General features: G+C 33.4%; 2 protein-coding genes across 7 annotated transcripts; one reads left to right on the top strand and one right to left on the bottom strand.

Annotated features, from left to right (window-relative positions):
• The first annotated feature begins 1,724 nt into the window (after positions 1-1,724).
• Positions 1,725-11,145, top strand: LOC128547925 (T-cell-specific guanine nucleotide triphosphate-binding protein 2-like). Its single transcript, XM_053521816.1, has 3 exons — positions 1,725-1,909; positions 6,881-7,001; positions 9,127-11,145. Exons 2-3 carry the CDS (start codon positions 6,906-6,908, stop codon positions 10,324-10,326), a joined length of 1,296 nt encoding a protein of 431 aa, XP_053377791.1. The 5' UTR covers positions 1,725-1,909; positions 6,881-6,905; the 3' UTR covers positions 10,327-11,145.
• Positions 11,146-11,510: 365 nt separating this feature from the next.
• LOC128547926 (kinesin-like protein unc-104) lies at positions 11,511-19,172 on the bottom strand. Of its 6 annotated transcripts, XR_008366773.1 has the most exons (10): positions 18,396-19,172; positions 17,959-18,084; positions 17,224-17,369; positions 16,879-16,969; positions 16,395-16,532; positions 15,841-16,243; positions 15,001-15,148; positions 13,960-14,079; positions 13,475-13,732; positions 11,511-12,876 (listed from the first exon to the last, which is right to left on the bottom strand). XR_008366773.1 is itself a non-coding variant. In XM_053521817.1 (4 exons), the coding sequence occupies exons 1-4, from the start codon at positions 18,428-18,430 to the stop codon at positions 16,785-16,787; spliced, it is 492 nt and encodes a 163-aa protein (XP_053377792.1). In that variant the 5' UTR covers positions 18,431-19,172; the 3' UTR covers positions 16,698-16,784. The 6 variants fall into 6 exon arrangements, 1 of the variants encoding a protein (XP_053377792.1); XR_008366772.1 differs by having other exon boundaries at positions 11,511-13,732; XR_008366774.1 differs by having other exon boundaries at positions 11,511-13,732; positions 15,841-16,170.
• Positions 19,173-20,603: the final 1,431 nt, after the last annotated feature.

The following is a 20,603-nucleotide window of genomic DNA, read 5'->3' as shown; positions in this document are numbered from 1 at the left end:
TAACACTATGTACCAAAGATATAAACTCTATATTATCTACATAACTTAGTTTCAAAACACAGATTAGCCCTATTTTATACTAAATAAGGAATATTGTAACAAGTTTTTGTACAGAAACCAAATTTGATATTGATGTAGTGTCTGTTTTGATTTTCTTTTACTAGTGTGTAAAACTACATTATAGCCAATAGGAGCCTTACCTAATAAAGGTGTACCTGAATATTTGGAGCTTTTGTAGTTATAATAATTTATATAAGTTCCATTTCTAACATAATGAGCATGCTGAAAAAAAATATAAGTATACAAATGTTTTTCTTCAGTCTGTGTTAAAATTCATTAAATTTGGAAAATAAAACCCAGAGATACAGTATCAATTTTCAAAAACAAGTGATACAGCTAAGACAGTATGCTTTTGTTTCTATCAGTGTACAAAAAAAACCCCAACTTATAAAAGGTCTTCGGTGCAAACTACTAAGGTTTCCTTCTTGCTGTAAGATATTCAAGAGAAAAAACGAGAGTGGGGGCGGGAGCGGGGGAGTGGGGGGGGGGGGGGGGGGTTAAAACTTCACTTTTTTGCTAATTCTTTCTCAAACAGGAGTGGTTATTAAAAAATATATTTATTTAAATACACATGTACATGTATATAGGTATACAACTTTAAATAAAAGTATATCAGACTTTTCATATAGTATGTATGATATTCTCTTATTGAGATATTTCTATAGAACTAAGTTTCTAAACTTTTCCCATGACTTTTCAAACTTTTCATGTTTGAGAGTTCGTTTAGCAACATATTTTTCAATGTTATATATGGCAACAATTTGGGTCTTAAAATTTTCTAAATTACAACAATAAAGTATTATAGCGTTCTTAACGGTGTTACGTCTTACTTGAACGATCACGAAATTTACAAAGCATTCCGAAGCTCATTTCACTAAATTAGTTTCCGTAGGTTCACATATACATGTAGAACTTAATTTCGTAATACCCCAGTCACACATACGGCGCGGATAGCTACGTCTAGCTACGGACAGAAACGTAGTAATCCGTATCGATCCGTACCTCAGAGTAGTCATTCGTATTAATCCATACCAAAACGTGGTCAAAACGTATTCAAAACTTATTCCAAACTTGCAAGTTTCTCCAACTTTTGAACATGCACAAAAGTTTGAGCGAACCGTAGCCATTTGAGCGTGACTTCAGTCCAACCTGGCTGAAACTTATTCATCCGTAGTTAAACGTACTTAAACGTAGTTATCCGTGCTGTTACGTACCTCGCCGTAGCTGAACGTAGTTATCTGAGGCTGCTCGTAATTAAGCATAGTTTAACGTAGTTTACCGCAGACCCGTCCGTGCGCTGGGCAAGTTGCAAGGCGCAGTAAAACGTAATTCAACGTAGTACCCCGTACCTATCCGTACTTATTCGCGTCCTGTATTGTTTTGTTTGTTTCCTGTTTTTCCCGTACTAAGACGTACTGCTCCGTAGTTATACACCCAAAGACTAATCCTATTCGCACCGTACCTAAACGCACGGATATATGTGACTGTAGCTTAATACTCTGAAATGACCCGAAATAGCCGCGTTCAGTCTAAATATTACGCAAAGTAATTATTGGCTATTAAATGACCCACTCTAACGAAAGTATGCGTGTTTAAGAATGAGTCCTATTTCTATTTTCTGAAAATTGATTCAAAATACCGAGTAGCCTTTATCAGTGCAAAGTGTATTTGAAATCTGATAACAGAATTTCAAGTGGCTGATATAGTAGATCTTATGATACGTACTATCAATATAATCAACATTTTACGTGTTCTCTTGGGCGTGTGCTATTATAGATTTAAAAGACATCTACTGTGGAAGTTTAGTCGGCATAACCTCTTATGAAATAGCTATTCCTTTGTTAACAAGGTAAGACTTTTCTTTTTTTGTATATGCCTAATCGCTTAAATTTTAAGAGGTCTTAAGGGGACGCATACTTTGAAATTAGAAAAAAGTGGGTGGGGTATGATAAAATTTACCTGCAAAAAAAGTACAAGGTTTTGGTACATGAAATGGATACTGTTTCAACTGTTATAAGTACACAAAGGATCGCTCACTAAAATAAAAATGAGAAAACTGAAACAAGGAAGTTATTGTTGAATTACATAAGACTTACTGTGTACATTCAAAGTCAACAATTAAGACTTTTTGGTGCGAAAATAATAGTGCTTCACCTTGACCAAACATTTATCAATGTCCTACAGATTCTAATTTAAAGAAAGAATGTTAAATATGGTCACTGTCTTGCTTTTCATTTCGCATATGTAAGCTAAAACACATTATTTAGTTTGTTTACAAAGTAGTGCATAAGAAAAGATACGGTGGTCAAGGAATACCACATTCCAAAACTAAAAGAGTATATTCCCCTTAATACATTAAACATTTATCGTTACAGAAGTCTAGTGGCTTACAATAAGGGCCTAGAAATGTTGCCATTATTAATTTTTAAATTGGTATTCATGAACTACAATGCACTTAAATATCAAAACACATTGAACAAACTTTTGAAAATGTATTGTCTTAAAAATCCCTAAAATAAGGTATGAAATTTGGTTGAGAGGTCCAATCAATGTGTATATGTGCAAAAGTAACATTCTAATCTTGTTCACAAAAGTTACTAATACACAGCAGGCATGTCAATGATCAAAACTGGACGAATATACAGTTATCCTCACTTTAATGTCATTTATAATTTGTCCTTGAATTCTCCACCATACTTTTCATAACTCTGTTTGTACGAGTTGCACGAGAATGCTGTCATTCACGTAAATAAACGGGGTCAAATAAGTTGTAAATGCAATATCATCTAAACGTAATTAATGGATTATGCAGTTCAAGATAAACTTTATCTCATAACGTAACGAACATGTATAATGTTGTAACAACAACTTTACTTACACTGATTTAAGTAGCAGTCGGTTTATATAAGTACCGCACAGTATTATGGCGTTTTTATTTTTAGCAACATGTAAATAAACAATCAATACTTAGCAATCTCTTTTAAATCGAAGATATTGGAAGTTAGATAAACAGTTGACTTGATGGCGCAGTAGGTTGAGTTGATAGAAATGGTATCATTTTGTAGTGACAGTTTTGATGGTTCGAACCTTGCATCCGTCATTTGTTTTTTGGGTTTTTTTGGCATTTAATTTATGCAGTTTGTGTAATTTTGTGTTTTTGTCTGGTTTCTAATTTATTCACGAAAGCCTCAAAAACATTAGATCATATTAAAATTGAAGAGTATTTAAATATGATTACGTGTTAACAATGACATTTATATATAAGTTAGTGAGCAAGTTAGTACTAGATTAACAAACTTGCGTTGTTTTCGTTGAATCGTATTGGAAAAAAAAGAAATTAAAAACACTATTCAAAATACTATTTTACGGGTCCGGGAATCGAACTCCCGACGAAAAAGTATAAGACGGGTACCATTACCACTCGGCCAACGAGGAATTACTGTTGTCAGCGTAAACGTTGTGTATTGACTTAAATTTATGCTATTGTTTTGTTTGTTTACATTTCAAAGCGCCTTATTACTGTGCGATACCTATAAGTGACTTTATTGATTCATTTTGTGTTTTGTTATTGTTGTCAAAAAGTATAACGTATAGGTATCGCACAGTAATAAGGCGCTTTGAAATGTAAACAAACAAAACAATAGCATAAATTTAAGTCAATACCATTTCTATCAACTCAACCTACTGCGCCATCAAGTCAACCCAGTAAACACCTGACGTCGTACCGACGTTGGTTAGACGTTGGATTTTGGTCGCGACGTCGGCGACTTGGATCCAACGTCTAACCAACGTCATATCCACGACGTCTAATAGACGTCAGACTTAGACGTCTAGAAGACGTTGGAATTAGGTTGGATAGAAAGTCTGATAAATGTTTTTAGTTTTAAAACTAACTGGTACAATTTTGCTAGTATAGTTTAAAGATATTTACTTGTTTTCATAAAGGCCTGGACATGCACTTATTAATAATAGTTCATTCTCACAACAAACATTATATTAATTTAATTAATATAAATGTTGCAATATTGCATGAGACTGTCTGCTTTCGGAGTCGGATTCTTTTCACGAACTTTAAACTGTTCAAGATAAATATGCATTCTATACACATGTATAGATTATTCTAAATTCACAAAGATCTTCTCTTCTACACATGCTGTCTACCAGTCACACATTCGCGAGATAAGCCTGCATCGGTTTACACAGTCTTCCTGTAATTTGATATTTATTGGGATAAGATAGAGCAAGTTTATAAATACTTTACACAAAGAGAAGGATCCGCAACGTGAGTGACAGATTTTTAAAAATAATACTTATTTTGAAAGTTATACTGTTTTTTATTCCGTATTTTTTTAAAAAAAAAATGACTTATTTTTGTTTGTTAAGTATTTAAAAAGCAATTGCATTTAATTACATTTTACGAAGTTATAGAATATTTTATTCATAGAATTTAAAATATTACATATTTGTTTGGCACGTATTAATTATGTTCTTAGTAATAGCACTAGTATACTTGTATACGTTAAATAATGAAACTGTCAAATTTTATACATTTCAGGTGGAAATGTTGGCGGAGTTGAAGAATCATATACAAAAATGACGAAACTTGAAAGTTTCAATTACTGCATTACTTTTTGGACTTATTGTATTAGACTTACGTCGCCATAATATGAAATAAAGATGATAAAATACATGTGTTGATTACTTGTTTGATTGCAAATAATGTTGAAAATTTGGTCAGATTTTGGTTAAAAAGCGGTTAGATTTAGGTTGGAAAAATGTCGGATTGCGACGTCTAGCCAACGTCAGGATCCGACGTCTAAACGGTTTGCAAATCCAACCAAAATCCAACGTTAATCCGACGTCGGGGTCCGACGTCTATACGACGTCTAACCGACGTCAAATGCCTACTGGGAACTGTTTATCTAACTTCCAATATCTTCGATTTAAAAGAGATTGCTAAGTATTGATTGTTTATTTACATGTTGCTAAAAATAAAAACGCCATAATACTGTGCGGTACTTATAAGTGCCTCACAACTGAAGCGGAAACCAGTTTGATGCGCAAAGTAGTCCAATGTAAGTAATATTTTTTGACAAATGTCCACAGAAATTAATAATTTTCTAATATTAAAGACGAATATCTGAATAGGATTCATTATTTGATAAGAAATTATAATTATCGACATGTTTTTTTTTTTAAAAATCGTACACGTGCTGACACCTAAGTTGTCTCCCGTTCTTTATTAGAGTTACCTTTCGTCCGGCGCAGTAATACATTTGCAGTGAATCGCCGAGAAGTCGTGGGAAAATTAAAAACCATGTAAATAAACTAAAATTAACCACCTTTTCAAGATGAATTTCAAGTGATCGCCATTATGCATTTAACCCGCCTGACCTGTGTAGCATCTTAGATATCTGTTCTAAGGTATTCATTGTGTAGAATGTCATGTTATGCCCTTGCAATGCTAATCCCACTCTGATTTTTTTTGTTTACATTTTTATCAATGAGAAATATGGCGTCCATCCCGAGCTGAAATGACGTGGTGTTAAATTTTTACATGTTTAAGCAAACCTGGTGTGTTAGAAAGAAAATCTCATCTCTTCAACATTATCTGGAACACTGTTATTGTAAAAAACCTGTTTTTTTCCTTATACAAAAACTTAATATTTTGTGTTGAATGTTCTTTCACAAAGACCTCTGTTTTCCTATTACATTCATAGTACCACATCCTTATCCACAAAATACTGACAATTACAGGTGTCCATCAGTATTATATCAGTTTAGGAATATGTTTTTTATTTTCCCACCATCGATTTCTTGAATATGCACCCCTTCCGCATTTCTGTATGAACTGTGAATGTAGCAATATGCGTCCCCTTAACTAATAAGAAATATACCTTCACTCTAGTTAATACGTAGTTATCAAATTCTTCAATAGTTGCCGTATCGTTGCGGTTCAACTTCAGTCTCGGGCAGGGACCTTTAAAGTATGTTAGCTCAGTAGATAAAGCACAATTACAGTTCTACCCAAAAGAGATCATAAAGGCTTCTAATAAATGGATCATACAATTCCACTTATACAATGACCGTAAGTTCGCACCTCTGGCGATATGTACGTTCTTCGTTATCATTTCACAGAATATAAAATATCTGTCCACATGTGATGTATATGTGTAAGTTGTCAGTAAGGTGCAGAGAATAAGTAAGTAGAAAAAGCTATGAACATTGATTAGGCTAAATAACCACTATTATATTGAGCCCGCGTCTATACGGCGACTACTGAAGAATTTGATAACTACGTGTTAACTGTGGTGACTATTCACTATGACAGTTAAGATGCTATATAATACTTGTTTTTAATCCATCTATTGTGATCGTGATAGTGTTTTTTTTGTATAATTCTATATCTATGAATTGTCATAACCTAAGTCTTTTTTTTTTTTGGAATATGTCTTCCCATGTCATACCATATTATACTACACAAGGACCAAAATGGAAATAAGAGATGATTTCAATCTTTTTTTGTGTGTCATCCTTTATGTTATAATGTATATGACATGACTTTATTTAACATGCATACTTGTTCATTGTTATCTGAATGTTGTTATATATATTGTCATGAAAATGTACATTGTACACAGAAATAAAACTATTTATCGATCTATATGACTGAAATACTGTTGTTGAAAACAAAACCAGAGAAGAATCAATCAAAAGTTCGTGAAAAAAAACCTCTATTTTTTACAGCCGTACATTTCAATTTCAACAATTGAAATCATATCTTAGATGATGAAATCATGTAGTATGCAATCTTTTATAGCGGTAAAGTGGTGTGACTGTTCATTATGGCAAGTTTAGACGATGCGTGTGTTTCAAGTGACGATGTCGGTTCATCAATAAATGAGGAAGAAGGGTTTACAAAGCATATCAGGGAATATGACGTGAGTTAAATCTTAATGATCAATATTACTTTGCCTATTTGTATCTAAGATTATAAAAACTGTATTAAATCCATTTTCAAAGAACACATAATTTGAAATATAACAGTTCGTAAGAATAGATATAAAATGAATTCATCATCTCAACCGTCATGACTTTATATTAGATTTAACCATTCTTAGTTACTGGCACAAACTGGACTTTTGAATCTGAGAAATTGTAAATAACAGATGCGACTAATGACCAATTTTTAAGGCCTATGGAAATCAGTCTTAAGCATTTCAATGGTTTACTGGCAAATAATAGTTTGGAACAAAGTGAAACGATGCAGATAAGGCTAAAAGATGCCAGTTTAGTCTTAAACACTACTGATCCGCTGTATAGCTCTATATTATCACCAAAATGTGTCTTTAGGAGGTAGGTTACCTTGTTACAAGGGTAAATGCAAGTTAGTTTAACCGCAGCATTTGTTTGTATTTCGTGTAATATGAAGTTTTACCTGCTACAATCTCAATTCCGTTTGTCTCTGTCCCTTCAAATTCAGTTTTTATCTAGGTTTGAAGAACATGACCCTCTAAAGGTATTTCATATTAAAAGAAGAAGGAAAATACGGATATTTAACACTTTTCAGTGTATTTTAGTTTCATTAATATCCGTAGAAGTCTGCATAATTGATAATTTTACTAGTATGCACATTAGCTTTCTAATATAAGCTTTAAATGCATATGTCGCGGGGCTCGTGTTTCCATGGTAACGCATTTTCTCTCATTTTTAAATAACTATGTATAAAAATAGGGGTTTTCGACGGCTTAAGTGGCATTCTATTAATGACTAACATGGAATATTTGGGAAATATTATAAGCAGAATACCATGCACTTTACATGGTACCCTATTTTTCTTAAAGTTTACAGTAACCATGGCAACAGAGATGTTTAAAATAGCTTATATCTTGCTTTTTGTCGTAATTTCTTATAAAAATATATTGAATAAGATTATCTTTCTAGTTAATGTAGCTTTAAAACATATTATTTCTAACGTAAGTTATATTTTCTTGTTATTTGCGTTGATTCAAACAAATTTCACAGCTTAGAATACATACGGCAGTACCCCTCGCCTGGCATTTTTCATGGAAAAATCGTTCAGCATGCTGATATTATTGTAATGGATATTGTTGAAATGAAAATAAAAAGCCGAAGTTGTGTTTCTTAAATAGACCAGTGTCAACGCTTTTGAATTTTACATTTAGATACATAGGTCACGGGCTTCGTTTCCATGGTAACATTCATTAAATTCAAGGAACCACATTTTTTCTACTGTAATTTGAACAGTTTTAGATCTTATTTTTAGTATATAAGTAACAAATTATCAACAGAACCTGAAAGATAGGTATTACAAATCAAACTGCTAGATTTTTTTATTTGAAAATGGCCGTTACAAGTAACCTTTCATCCAACTATATTCCAAATAATATTGGTTACCATCATCTATTTTCTTACAATCCGCATAACGTTTCAATATAACTACATAAAAGAAGCAAAATATTGATGATTATTCAGAGCAAAAGATTCATAACAAATATTTCAGCAAATATTTGTTATTTGAAGATAGTTAGAATAAAGAAAATGCACAAAATTACGTACTTTCAAGATAAAAGCTATTAATTTTGCGCGGTAACTGACACGTAACGTCATGACGTCAATGACGTCATTTTAAGGCAACATTGTTTTGAAGCGTTTCTGCCACAACTGATTCATTATTTCTGCATTATTAAACCATAAAGTATCAGATCGGAGGTAGGTTCATGATTTGTTTTCAGGAGAATGAATATACAAACACATTTAATTTGTCGTAAACGTCGTCGTAAATCGTCACGTTAGCTTCCGGTTGGACATGCGCACATAAAAATATGAAGGTAACCTACCTCCTTAAAAGTGTGTGAGTGTGTGTGTTCGGGTTTAACGTCTTTTTCAACAATTTTTCAGTCATATAAACGACGGTTCTTAAAAGAGGGTGTAACAGACTTGCTTTGTTATTAAAATTTCACTTAGTAGCTTTCTGTAAAAGATACGCATAGTATCTATGGCAATTGTACAACAAAAACTATTTCTCTTGCAAATATTTTGTAGAATTTCCGATCGTTCATAAATGAAGAAGAACTGAATTCAGAAATGGGGAATACTACTCTACATGGATTGAGTAGTTACATTGCTAAGAATTTTGAGTCTTGGAAAGACAAGAAACTGATTGTCGGTGTAACAGGTAAAACTGGTGCTGGAAAATCAAGTCTTATAAATGCTCTGAGAGGACTGAAACCCAGAGACAAAGGGGCGGCTGCAGTGGGTGTCTCAGAAACAACGAAAACAATACAGTCTTATCCATATCCAGGACATGACCATGTTATACTGAAAGACTATCCTGGAATTGGAACTCAAGACTTTTCAAAAGATGACTACATGGAGAAAACCAAACTGCTCGATTCCAGCGTAATTGTTATTGTGTCCAGTGAGCGCTTTACCGAAAATGATTTGTGGATAGCAAAGAAAGCTATGGAAGTCCATCGAAATGTTCTTTTCGTCCGGACAAAAATTGATACTGATCTACGTAACTCCAGAGAAGACGATCCAGATAATTTCAGTGAGTATACATGCATGAAAATTATCAGAACTGGCATAGAGAGCAATATAGACAAGGGTAAGTTAGATCTGCAAAATTATCGTGATGTTATTTACCTAATAACTTCACGGGACAAAACAAAATACGACTTTGTTTCTCTGGTGGATAAGCTTAAAAGTCTATTAAGCATGAAAGTGAAGGCTCTATGCTATCTTTTGTATGTGCACATGGAAAAAACAATCAAATCAAAAACAGAAACTGTTGAGAAAGAATTCATCGGTAGAAAGGTCGCGTCTGTAGTCACTGGATTTTTACCAATCCCAAAACTCGAGTCAACGCTGGACACGTACCATGTGACTAAAATATTTGAAACATGTCGAGAGAGATATTGTATCGACAAAGCCTCGTTAAAACAGTTTGCAGAAGAAGTTGATATGTCTGAGAAAGATATTGAAAACCAGCTGAAGTCGTATAGTAAAGAAATCAGTGATGCAAAACAGCTGTATTCAGAAACGGAGGAAATGAAATGGTCGTTCTTTGAAAAATATTCGAAGTATACGTTTCCGGGCCTTGGTATGCTTTACTCTGCACACAAGTCCCCTCGTACAATGCAAGAGTGTTTGGAAAAGATCTGTAAGGTTATGGCAGAGGATGAATTGGTTCTAATAAAACTAAGATTAAGAAAACTTGAACGAGATCTGATGACGAACTAACACGAATCAGTTCTTTTTTTGCGCGGGAATCTGGAATTTCCGTTTGTTTTCATCGGCGCAAAACATTCTCATGACGTCGAACGAACTACATTTGTGTAATAGACTAATGCATTGATATTTATTTTTTACACAAAATACGGATGAAAACTTCAAATTCCTTTTAATTCCTTTTTATTCGTTATAGTTTATTATTGAAAATGCATAAAGTTAGATGACAAAACTAAATCGGAACATTGCGTTGCTGTTCTTTAAAAAGTATTTCCTTTTTCCAGAGGTTATTTTTCATGAACACGTTACTATACGAAAACAGTGCTATAAAGAAAATCATGTTTAGTTTCTTTTTCATTTTTATAATTATTAGTTAAATTTCATCTGTACCTACAACCGGTGAAAGATTCTTTTAATATTCAGCTATACAACAGGTATATGTATGAATGCATGAATGTGTGTATGTATACAAATAAAACTTATTGGTTTTTAATTTTTAGCACTGATGCCAAATTAACAAAATAGACAATATAAAGTGAAAAAGACGAAATTTATTACAGGCAAAATTTTGCTTCTATAATACTTGTAGTAACATTTGTATCTCTACTTTAATTACCATGAAGTTGAAATATACGGAACTTGTGTTACAAGACTTAGCATTGATCCAGCCAAGAATGACTTTGAAACGAACGAAGAAACGATTTTTAAAGTTATATACATAGACTTGGTTACTTTTGCAAATTAATTCACGATTTCGGCCGTTGGTATGTTTTACTTTGCGTAATAAGATAATCAGATGATGCTGTTTGAATACGAGGAATTTAAATTACACTTAGAGAGTGGTTTGTTTATAATCAAGACACCTATTTTCACTGATAGCGTCATAAACTTTTACTGTGATAGCCTAACACGTTGTATTTCTTTTCAACTCAATCTGCTTTCATTAACCTGTAAAGAGAGTAAGACTGCAATAAAAAGAAGTCATTATGTTTTGCGAAAATCAGATATAAATTATATACTTTGTATTTTCTTCTCGGCGACATTAAACGGGCCATTTTGTAAAAGTTGTTTTATAGACATATTATCCATGCTTTGAGGTCTTGATGTTTCAAAAAACGTTTGTGTTTTGCATGACAGAAGAACAAACAAGGGGAAAAACTAACAAACAAACAGACAAAACTAATGAAAAACGAACCTTAAGAATCATAATAATCCCTTATATTTTACATGTATATACAAAAAATCATCTAAAACTGAAGAGATAATACCTTTTGTGCCCTCCCCCATGAGTGGTGGGGGCATATAGATTTGTTCTTGTCCGTGCGTCCGTCCGGCCGTGCGTCCGTGCGTGCGTGCGTGCGTCCATCCGAGGTTCGTGACGCGCCTAGCTCAAAAAGTATTTGATATAAATTGATGAAACCTTGCATGAGTCTTTATCATGATATGAACTTGCGCACCTTTTATTTATCGTCTGGCTCCGCCCCCTATTTTTAGAGTTATGGCCCCTGAAATAGTCAAAAATGCACATTTTCACCTTGTGACAGGCCTAGCTCATAAAGTATTTGGTATAGATTCATGAAACCTTGCATGAGTCTTTATCATGATATGAACTTACGCAGCTCCTATTTTTATCTGGCTCCGCCCCCCTTTTTTTAGAGTATTGGCCCCTGAAATAGTAAAACCTGCACATTTTCACCTTGTGACACGCCTAGCTCAAAAAGTATTTGATATAGATTCATGAAACCTTTCATGAGTCTTAATCATGATATGAACTTGCGCATCTCCCATTTTTAATATGAGTCCGTGCCCTATTTCTAGTGTTATGGCCCCTGAAATAGTCAAAAATGCACATTTTCACCTTGTGACACCCCTAGCTAAGAAAGTATTTGATATAAATTGATGAAACCTTGCACGAGTCTTTATCATGATATGAACTTGCGCATCTACTATTTTTTATCTGAGTCTTCCCCCTATTTTTAGAGTTACGGCCCCTGATATAGTAAATTCACCTAATTATATGCCTCACTCAGAAAATATTTAATGTAAATTCATGAAACCTTGCTCGAGTCTTTATCATAATGTGACCTTTCACACTTGGCATTCTTCTTGAGAAAATTAGCATTTATTACAGAGTTATGGCCCATGAAATAGCCAAAATAGTGGATTTTTTGTTTCTGATGCTCATATCTCAAAAAGTATATGATATAGAATAATGAAACCTTCTCATATTTTTTTGAGGCTATACCCCATTAAGATTGCAGACATTTGAATTATTTCACCTTATTTGTGACAAATGTACCAGTGGGGGGAACACCCTGTGTCCTACAGACACATTCTAGTTCATTCAATATTTGCATGCAAACCATCTCTTTTTATAACTTCTTCCATAATAGAAGCTATTCCTGTCCTTTCTATCATAGACGTCGATAAATTGTCTAAACTCTTTTTAGAACTATTTAAAAGAATGTCAGGGATTTGTTGTGCCTCGACTGTTTCCGTCATATTCGACAGACGTCCTACGAGATAACCCCGCCGTCTCAGAATAATGTGTGTCTCTTCTGGCTGTAAATATATCCAAAACTTTGTGAAATATTATTACTGGACTTCATGAGTCGCTCACGACGTCCATCTAACATTTTAAAAATCAGAATCATAAGATACTGATAGGTAAAATAAAAACCTAGCTGGCAGATACAATGTCTAAATGAAACGACCCGAAATTGCCGAAAATAAAATGTAGTATTGTATTATTGTGACTTCATTTGATATTCGTGGGAGAAATTTTCTCGGATTTCATGGTTGCAGTAATCCACACAATCCCATCCCAACAAATTTAAGTCCCATGTACTTATGTCCTTAATCTTTATAACATGCACCCACGAACTTATATTCCCATGAAAAAACTGTAACAATTACGTACAAAAATGCCCATGATATTAAATTAATTCACTGAATATATTTATCGTGAGCTGATTTGTCTCTCAATAATGTGCAAAGTTTGACAACCGCGCCGTCTAAAAGCCCTTACAAACTTCACTGGCAAGTATCAAGTGTAGTTAACATCAGTTATGAACTTTCATTTCTTTCAATACTCTATATAGAATAAAATTTCTAAAACAGCGTTAGCTTACTTTACCAAATATACAAATCTATAGATTACAATTTATTTCTGTCAGCCTCATCTTCACTCTCACTATCCTCTTCGAGAAGTATTCCACTCATTGATTTTTGGGCATAGCTATCACAAGCTAGGAGAATATAAACAATTGTTGTTTGTTAAACTTGTGGAATGGCTCAAACGGTGCTTATTTGAGAGCGTAAATGCATCAAGAGTACTTCCTCTTCGCGGATCCTCCGTTCGCTTCTGCCTCCCATACAGTTCTGTCATCAGTGAACTTTCCTCTAGGTATTCGATTGTCTGTACATGAGAAAAATTATTATAATTATTTATGGTGAAGTTTGCTTTCACTTTGAAATTGTATTAGATACTAGAAATATTAAAGACTGAAAGACGGAGTTAAGGGCACACAATGAAATTACATTCCATGATCACGTTCCCTAAGAATTTCAATCATATAGGACTGTTAAGAAATGCAAAATCCCGGGACGATATGATAAAATGTTCTAAACTACTTCATTACACACCGCATGTGACATCTTTTTCAATTGATGCAGATGTTCAAAACTGTATTTAGGAACAACACCATGCACTTCATCTGTATAAATCCGGTCTTGCTCAGTGTGGAAAGTGTAGTGGCACCAGGACTAGAAGGTAAACAGGTAATACTCAATAGGCTACAGCCTCAAGGTTATAACTGAGAACTGATTTTCAAGAAGCCCGATAGTTTATTCCAATACTTAAGTCAAACTACTGCTTAATTCTAAGTCAAGGTAAGGCTTAGAACTGATTGCCAAAATGAAATTTGATCCAATTTAGAGAAAACACAGTTGAAACTGAACACATTTAAATCGTAATACATCTCTATGAAACTATTTTAAATCAATGTTCAGTTGGATACTTCTGCAAACGGAACGGCTGACTGCAAGACTGTTGTTTAAGGGCACATCTTCACATTATGCAGACGCGTAAAAAAAATTGATAGGTTTTATTGAAGACATGAATACAAAACTTACAAGAATTGAGTAGAAAGAAAAACAAGTTCATAAAAATTAACATTTCCTCTTTTTAGTCATGATTTTCTGGCATTCCTGTAAAGCCATATCTGTTATTTAAATCAGAACAACTGAAAACTTTGCAAAACGTCAGATATTACCAAATATCGAAGATAGAAAACATAATCACGAAAAAAGATTTATTTTGGCAAGACATAATGATAACGTACAACATCACAATATAACAAGACTATGCGGAAGCATTAAAAAGACTGTTATATGTTTTCAATAGCACTATCCACTGGCACCAGACCAGAAAAAATACTGTACATGTTATACCCTACCTTTAGGTGTACTTTAAGAGCCTTATATCATACCTAGTAGTAGGGTCAAACATGTAATATGGCATTTTCTCACAGTGCGTTTTTATTCTTTTTGGTCTTGGTGCCAGTGTCAGTATCAAGCACAATATATAAAAGATTAATATATTTCGATATTAAACTATTTCATTCTATTATGAAGAACGCTTGTAACTTACTGAAGTAAAACAAACTAAAAACAACAAAGATATACCGATTTAAATCGTTTTGGAATTCCGACGGACCCCTTGATCTTCACTTTGAACGAAATGTCTTTATTTAAAGCTTCTCGTCCACAGCTGAGGTGAATATTTTTAATATGTTCATGTCCATCAAATTTTGCATAGACTGTATATATGACACTGAAAAATGATAAAGTGAGTGAAAATAAGTTTTATATATTGGTAAAAAGGCAAAAAGAATGTTGATTTTCTCCATTAATTCAAAAGCGTTACAACAGCTTAATACCTTCTGCACAATATAGCTGGTGATTTGTTAGGATATCCTTCAAAAATTCATATGTCAGTAAGTGTGCATCCCTGACCACTTTCACAGCACCGACAAGAGAAAAAAATGTTTTCCAAATATAGTGTGAACAAGTCGCTTTAAAAGAAGATCTGGATGTTTGAAAATAAATCATATTATTTTTTTCTCTGTTATGTTCAGTCAAATAAACATATACATGTATATAAAACTACATAATATAAACATTTCTTAGCAAGGTATTTTGCGAAAGACTTTTTAATGTGTAGCTGATGTGATGTGTTCATTCGCTTTTACCATGTAATAAGTAAAGTTTATAACATTCTGTGGTAGCATAGAACATAACCAAGCAAAATGATAGCAGACTTGTTTTGATTCAGTTTGTTTGTGGGAAGTGACGAAATATGCAACATCTCTCTCTCCCCCGAACACCGGCTTAAGCAATATTATATTATACAGACACACTGAACGGACTCTATGGTCTAAAAAGGATCAGAAAATATATCAACACTCTGTCCAAGTACGTGGATTCATTTTACATCCTTCTCACAAGATATCTGAAAATATTTACCAAATCCAGTGGTTCCTGCACAGATAATTCATCCGACATTTCTTCTCCATCTCAGTTTTGTGATTGCATATGTCTTGTTTTGTTATTTTCCTACATATCTGCGATGTGTCACATGTTTAATTGTAAAGCGCCTTTGAACGTATATTACATATGAAAAGGGCGCTCAACAAATCTGGTATAATAATAATAATAATCTTCAGTGCAAGGTACGAGACAAACGCCGAGATGACCCACAAGACGAGCTTGGTAGTCATAGATACCAATCATTTGCTCTTCTATGTCCAACGTGTAAGCCAGTGATTCAAAAGGCACAATGGCTACACCTGTTAACTGTTTACCGATAATGTAACAAATGAACACCAGTACATTAATTTAATAATGATTTTGATGAATATAGTGTAATCTGTAAAAGAAATATTGAATATTAATAATGAAACGAGTATGTATTCAATTTAAATAAAATATTAGATATACTGCAAAATGATAAATATAAGAAAACGTGACGTCTGTAATTTCATTAATAGAGATCTACATCTAAGAGAAAAATCAAACACCTTTGTTTTAGGTTCCCAGTCTTCTACTCCACGTTCGAAGTTCCTAAAGACTTCCATCATAAGATCAAACCTGTCCTGAAAATGGTTCTTCCCCCACAGAAACTGACCACCTTCAGTTGTATCAACGCGTATAAATACCTGCAATTCATAAACCAAGTCGCACAAGTGTAGAGTCGGTAAATGCACTCATTGTTGTGGAGCAATATTAAAAGTTATCAGCTTGGTGTATAGATATTTTGGATAACATTTCAGTGTTGTATTTGAAACGAGTTCACTTGTGTGTAAAACATCGAAGGGTCTGTTCTTATGACATACATTTATCAAACATAACACTATTAGTCAGATCTGCAGTACAAATATTGTTTAGTTATCTTTACATTCATCTTTGTTTTAAAAACGAAATGCATATAATATCAGAATACTCGCCTTCGAGTGTTTAGTCTTATCTCCAAGAACCATTGCTGGGACTATAACGGGTTCGAACCTTATTCCTCGATTCAGTTCCAGCGCTATGGCATTTGCTTCGTGAGTTAGGATCAGCGTCTCTGCGATTTCGTCTCTAAACCAGCCATACCCTTTTGCAAAGCATATAAATTTGCATTTACTTAGAGAAAACACATATTCGTACAGGATATTAGATTCGTCTAGAACTAATCAATCATGGCATAACTCTAATACTAATATTTTACCTTCCAAGATATCATATAGCGGCAGTATCTATAACAAATTCTTACTTACTCAAAATAAAATGTTCTATGTATAGCCAAAATTTGCAAGTGGTCAGTTTCTGTTTTTAAAATAGTATATGTATGATTCAAAAACAACACACCTTTTGACTGAACATTACTGTGTTCTCCAATTTCATTTTGTGCCATCTCAAATGTGACAGGTTTTATCACTTTACCAGATTGTTTTAACAGTCTCTCCTCCACGGGATTATGGAGTACAAACACATTGTTTGCACTGAAGAAAACCCTGAAATGGTACAAATATAACTGATTCGATATAATTTTTTGTTACCTCTTACAGTACCACTGTTGTAGTAAAGACTCTCTAGACATTCAATCAACTTTTTAAACAAAGCAAGTAGTATAGTATAGTTTTATGACAGTTTAAAAAGTTTCAAATTTTCATTGTCTATATCAAAACATGTTTTTCAATTGTTGCATCTTGTTTTCAGAACAACCTTTTATGATGGTGATAATATGATGACACCAGAATCTATTTATAGTAATTATGTTAGAAGTAATTTTATTCACACTGTATTGTAACATATAAACATGGTGACGGTTAAATTGGTAGGGACTGGCGATAGACTTCCCAGTGACGGTTTTGCTTCTGACCATCTGGCCGTTCCCTGTTGTTTTCTTTCTTCACGTATGTTTGTGTCTGTTTGCATGTTAACTTCTAGATCTTCATCATTGTATTTACTGTGTTAATGTGCACATTTGTTCAGTCTCTGTGTACATGTGGAAGCGACTGCCTCCTTTGGATGTAGTTTTTCTTATTGGAAGTTCTTTTTTTCGTCGTCTAAAATCATCTGAATAGAGTTATACAGACTTACCTGTCCTGATGTTTCAGAGTTGTTTGTCCCGTGATATTCATGCCGTTAACCCTTATCTGGCCACTCAACGGCATTATAGTTATCGTGGTATTCTTGTTCTGTATCATACAAAGTTCTTGTGCAATGCTGAAAAAAGGGAAGCTTTGAATAACTACATTTGGCAGTAGCTCATTTGCATATTTCAGTAGTACGAAAGTAAGCAAATAAAAACAAAGCAAAGATGATCAAAAGGAAATATCACGGTTATTAAAGAAGGAGGAGGTCTGCATTTTTTGGGACGTAACGTCTCCTGTTGAATTATTGAATATCTATCCTATCCTTGTTTGTTAAGTATATCAATCTAAACGTTTAGTGGTATTAATAGGAACCTATTGAAAAAGGAGGCGACTAACATACAAGTCAGTATCAATCTTATATGAAATTAGAAAAAAAAATACCTTGGTTCATGCAGTTCAATTTTTTGTGAATTCATAGCTCTTTTGTTACCTACTGAGGTAAAGCATCCTGAAAAACAGTTTTTAGTATATTTTTGTCAAGGTAATTATCACACCTTATCTTGAAAAAGATGAGCATTCTTACGCATACTGATTCCATATACATCATTTTACCCGCACCAGTTAGCAGTTTCGAACATAGAATTGCAAGTGTGAAAAAATGTACCGTGGGCTTAATTTATTTCTTTGTTTCTCATCACATTAACATATTATACAACCACGTGCACTGTTTAAGATAAATTTTGATTGAGTGTCATAGAAGTCATACGCAAGGAGTCACCTTAGCGCGAAACTATGTTATTGGATATAAATAAAGAAGCATAACAGTTCCATATTGAGGTGTTTATTTGTCAGTTAATTCATACTGACTTTGACCTGGTTTTATATAATGAATAATTTTTCCGGTGAGAGCGGGGTCTTCATTCAGATTCCAGAGGTGTGAGATTTCTTTTCTTTCTTTCGCGAGCTTTCTCTCTTGAGATATTTGTTCCTAAAATGTTAACAAAATGTTCATGTTTGTAGCTAATCAAAAAAAAGTACTTTAGTCTATGTCACAAACTTAAAACGTTAAACAGTGAACACAATGTTTAATAATCATTTTCGTAGAAGGTACCATTCATTAGAACATAGAACATGTTTGCTAAATGTGAAACCAGAAAGTATTTACAGTATATGTTAAATTGAAAGATAGAGAGTACATATATTTGCTTAATGTGAAAAAAAAAACGTATTTGCTAAATCTGAAAGATAGAAAGTAGCTGCTTAATCTGAAAGAAAGAAAAGAAAAAGAAGAAAAAGTATTTTCAGTATCTGAAAGATAGAAAATAGTTGCTTAATCTGAAAGATAGAACGTAGTTGCTTAATCTGAAAGATAGAACATAGTTGCGTCATCTGAAAGATAGAACATAGTTGCTTAATCTGAAAGATAGAAAATAGTTGCTTAATCTGAAAGATAGAACATAATAGCTTAATCTGTAAGATAGAACACAGTTGCTTAATCTGAAAGATAGAAAGTATTAAAAATATAGAATGTTTTGCTGAATCTGTAGAAAAAATGTGTTTTCTGTATCTGAATAGCAGAGAGTATTGCTTATTCTCAAAGACAGAAATCTGGTACTTTGGTAAGAGGTTTTGAAAACTTGTATTCCGTTTACATCCGAAAGTTGTTTCTCTTTCAGCAGTGTGATTTCTGAAAAAAAAAACTAAGAACAAAGAATAATCATATATCAGTAAATAGATCCGGTGTTAAAGAACATCAAACATGGCTTATATTTAGCAACGAGGTTTGTTTAACATTAGGCTTTTGGAGATTTTCTATTAATGAAAAGTATTTAACCTTTTACGATTTCATTATTCAGTTGCTAAAAAAATCTGTAAAGGTCATTTCATATACACCAAATCGCAACTGAAACCGTACCTATTCATTCTCGGACATCGGCCATTAGCACCTTTGTATTATTAATATCCAAGCATAACATATCATTATTATCTATACTAAGGCCATTTCATATTGTGTTTTGTTTCTACACATTTGCGCCCAGAGATTCGGGTTAAAATTTGGCGTATATGTGAAAGTCCTAGCCAATTGCGATATAAAAATAATGGCATTGGTTTTGTTTCTGTTCTGTATACATGTAGTGATTTTATATGATTACCTCACGTTTTAAGTGTATTTCTCTTTTTTGTATGCTTGTGAAAGCGAAAGAATTTCTATAGACAGTTTTTACTAAACAAATATCACTGATCGTATGATATTGTATAAACCATTTTTTTGGTCTTAGACCGGGGAATAATTTTGGTATATATCGCTATTATCTCTCAAACATAAATAGTATGACAACATTTTGTGTGGCGCCTTTTAGTCACATTATACTGGCCTTCCCCTGAATGTCCAATGCTTGATTTTCTCCTTTCATTTAGCTTAGCTGGCAAGGCTTCTTTATCTTCCAGCAGCTCTTTAATGAACCCGTCTGTTTTGGAGACATTGGCAATGACTTTATTTCTGATGGATTTCACTCTGTTGGCGTATCGGAGGGTAGATAAAGTCTGTTCGTAGTCTAGATCAGCCAGACTAACTGTAGCTATCTGTAATTAATTATACTCCTTCTATTAATTTCGCATACTCGTGATAAAACGAGATTTCGATGACTT

This window comes from Mercenaria mercenaria, chromosome 13 (assembly GCF_021730395.1).
Source record: "Mercenaria mercenaria strain notata chromosome 13, MADL_Memer_1, whole genome shotgun sequence".
Lineage (NCBI taxonomy): Eukaryota > Metazoa > Mollusca > Bivalvia > Venerida > Veneridae > Mercenaria > Mercenaria mercenaria.
The sequence above is the reverse complement of the archived record's forward strand: the minus strand, read 5'-3'. Positions and strand labels throughout refer to the sequence as shown.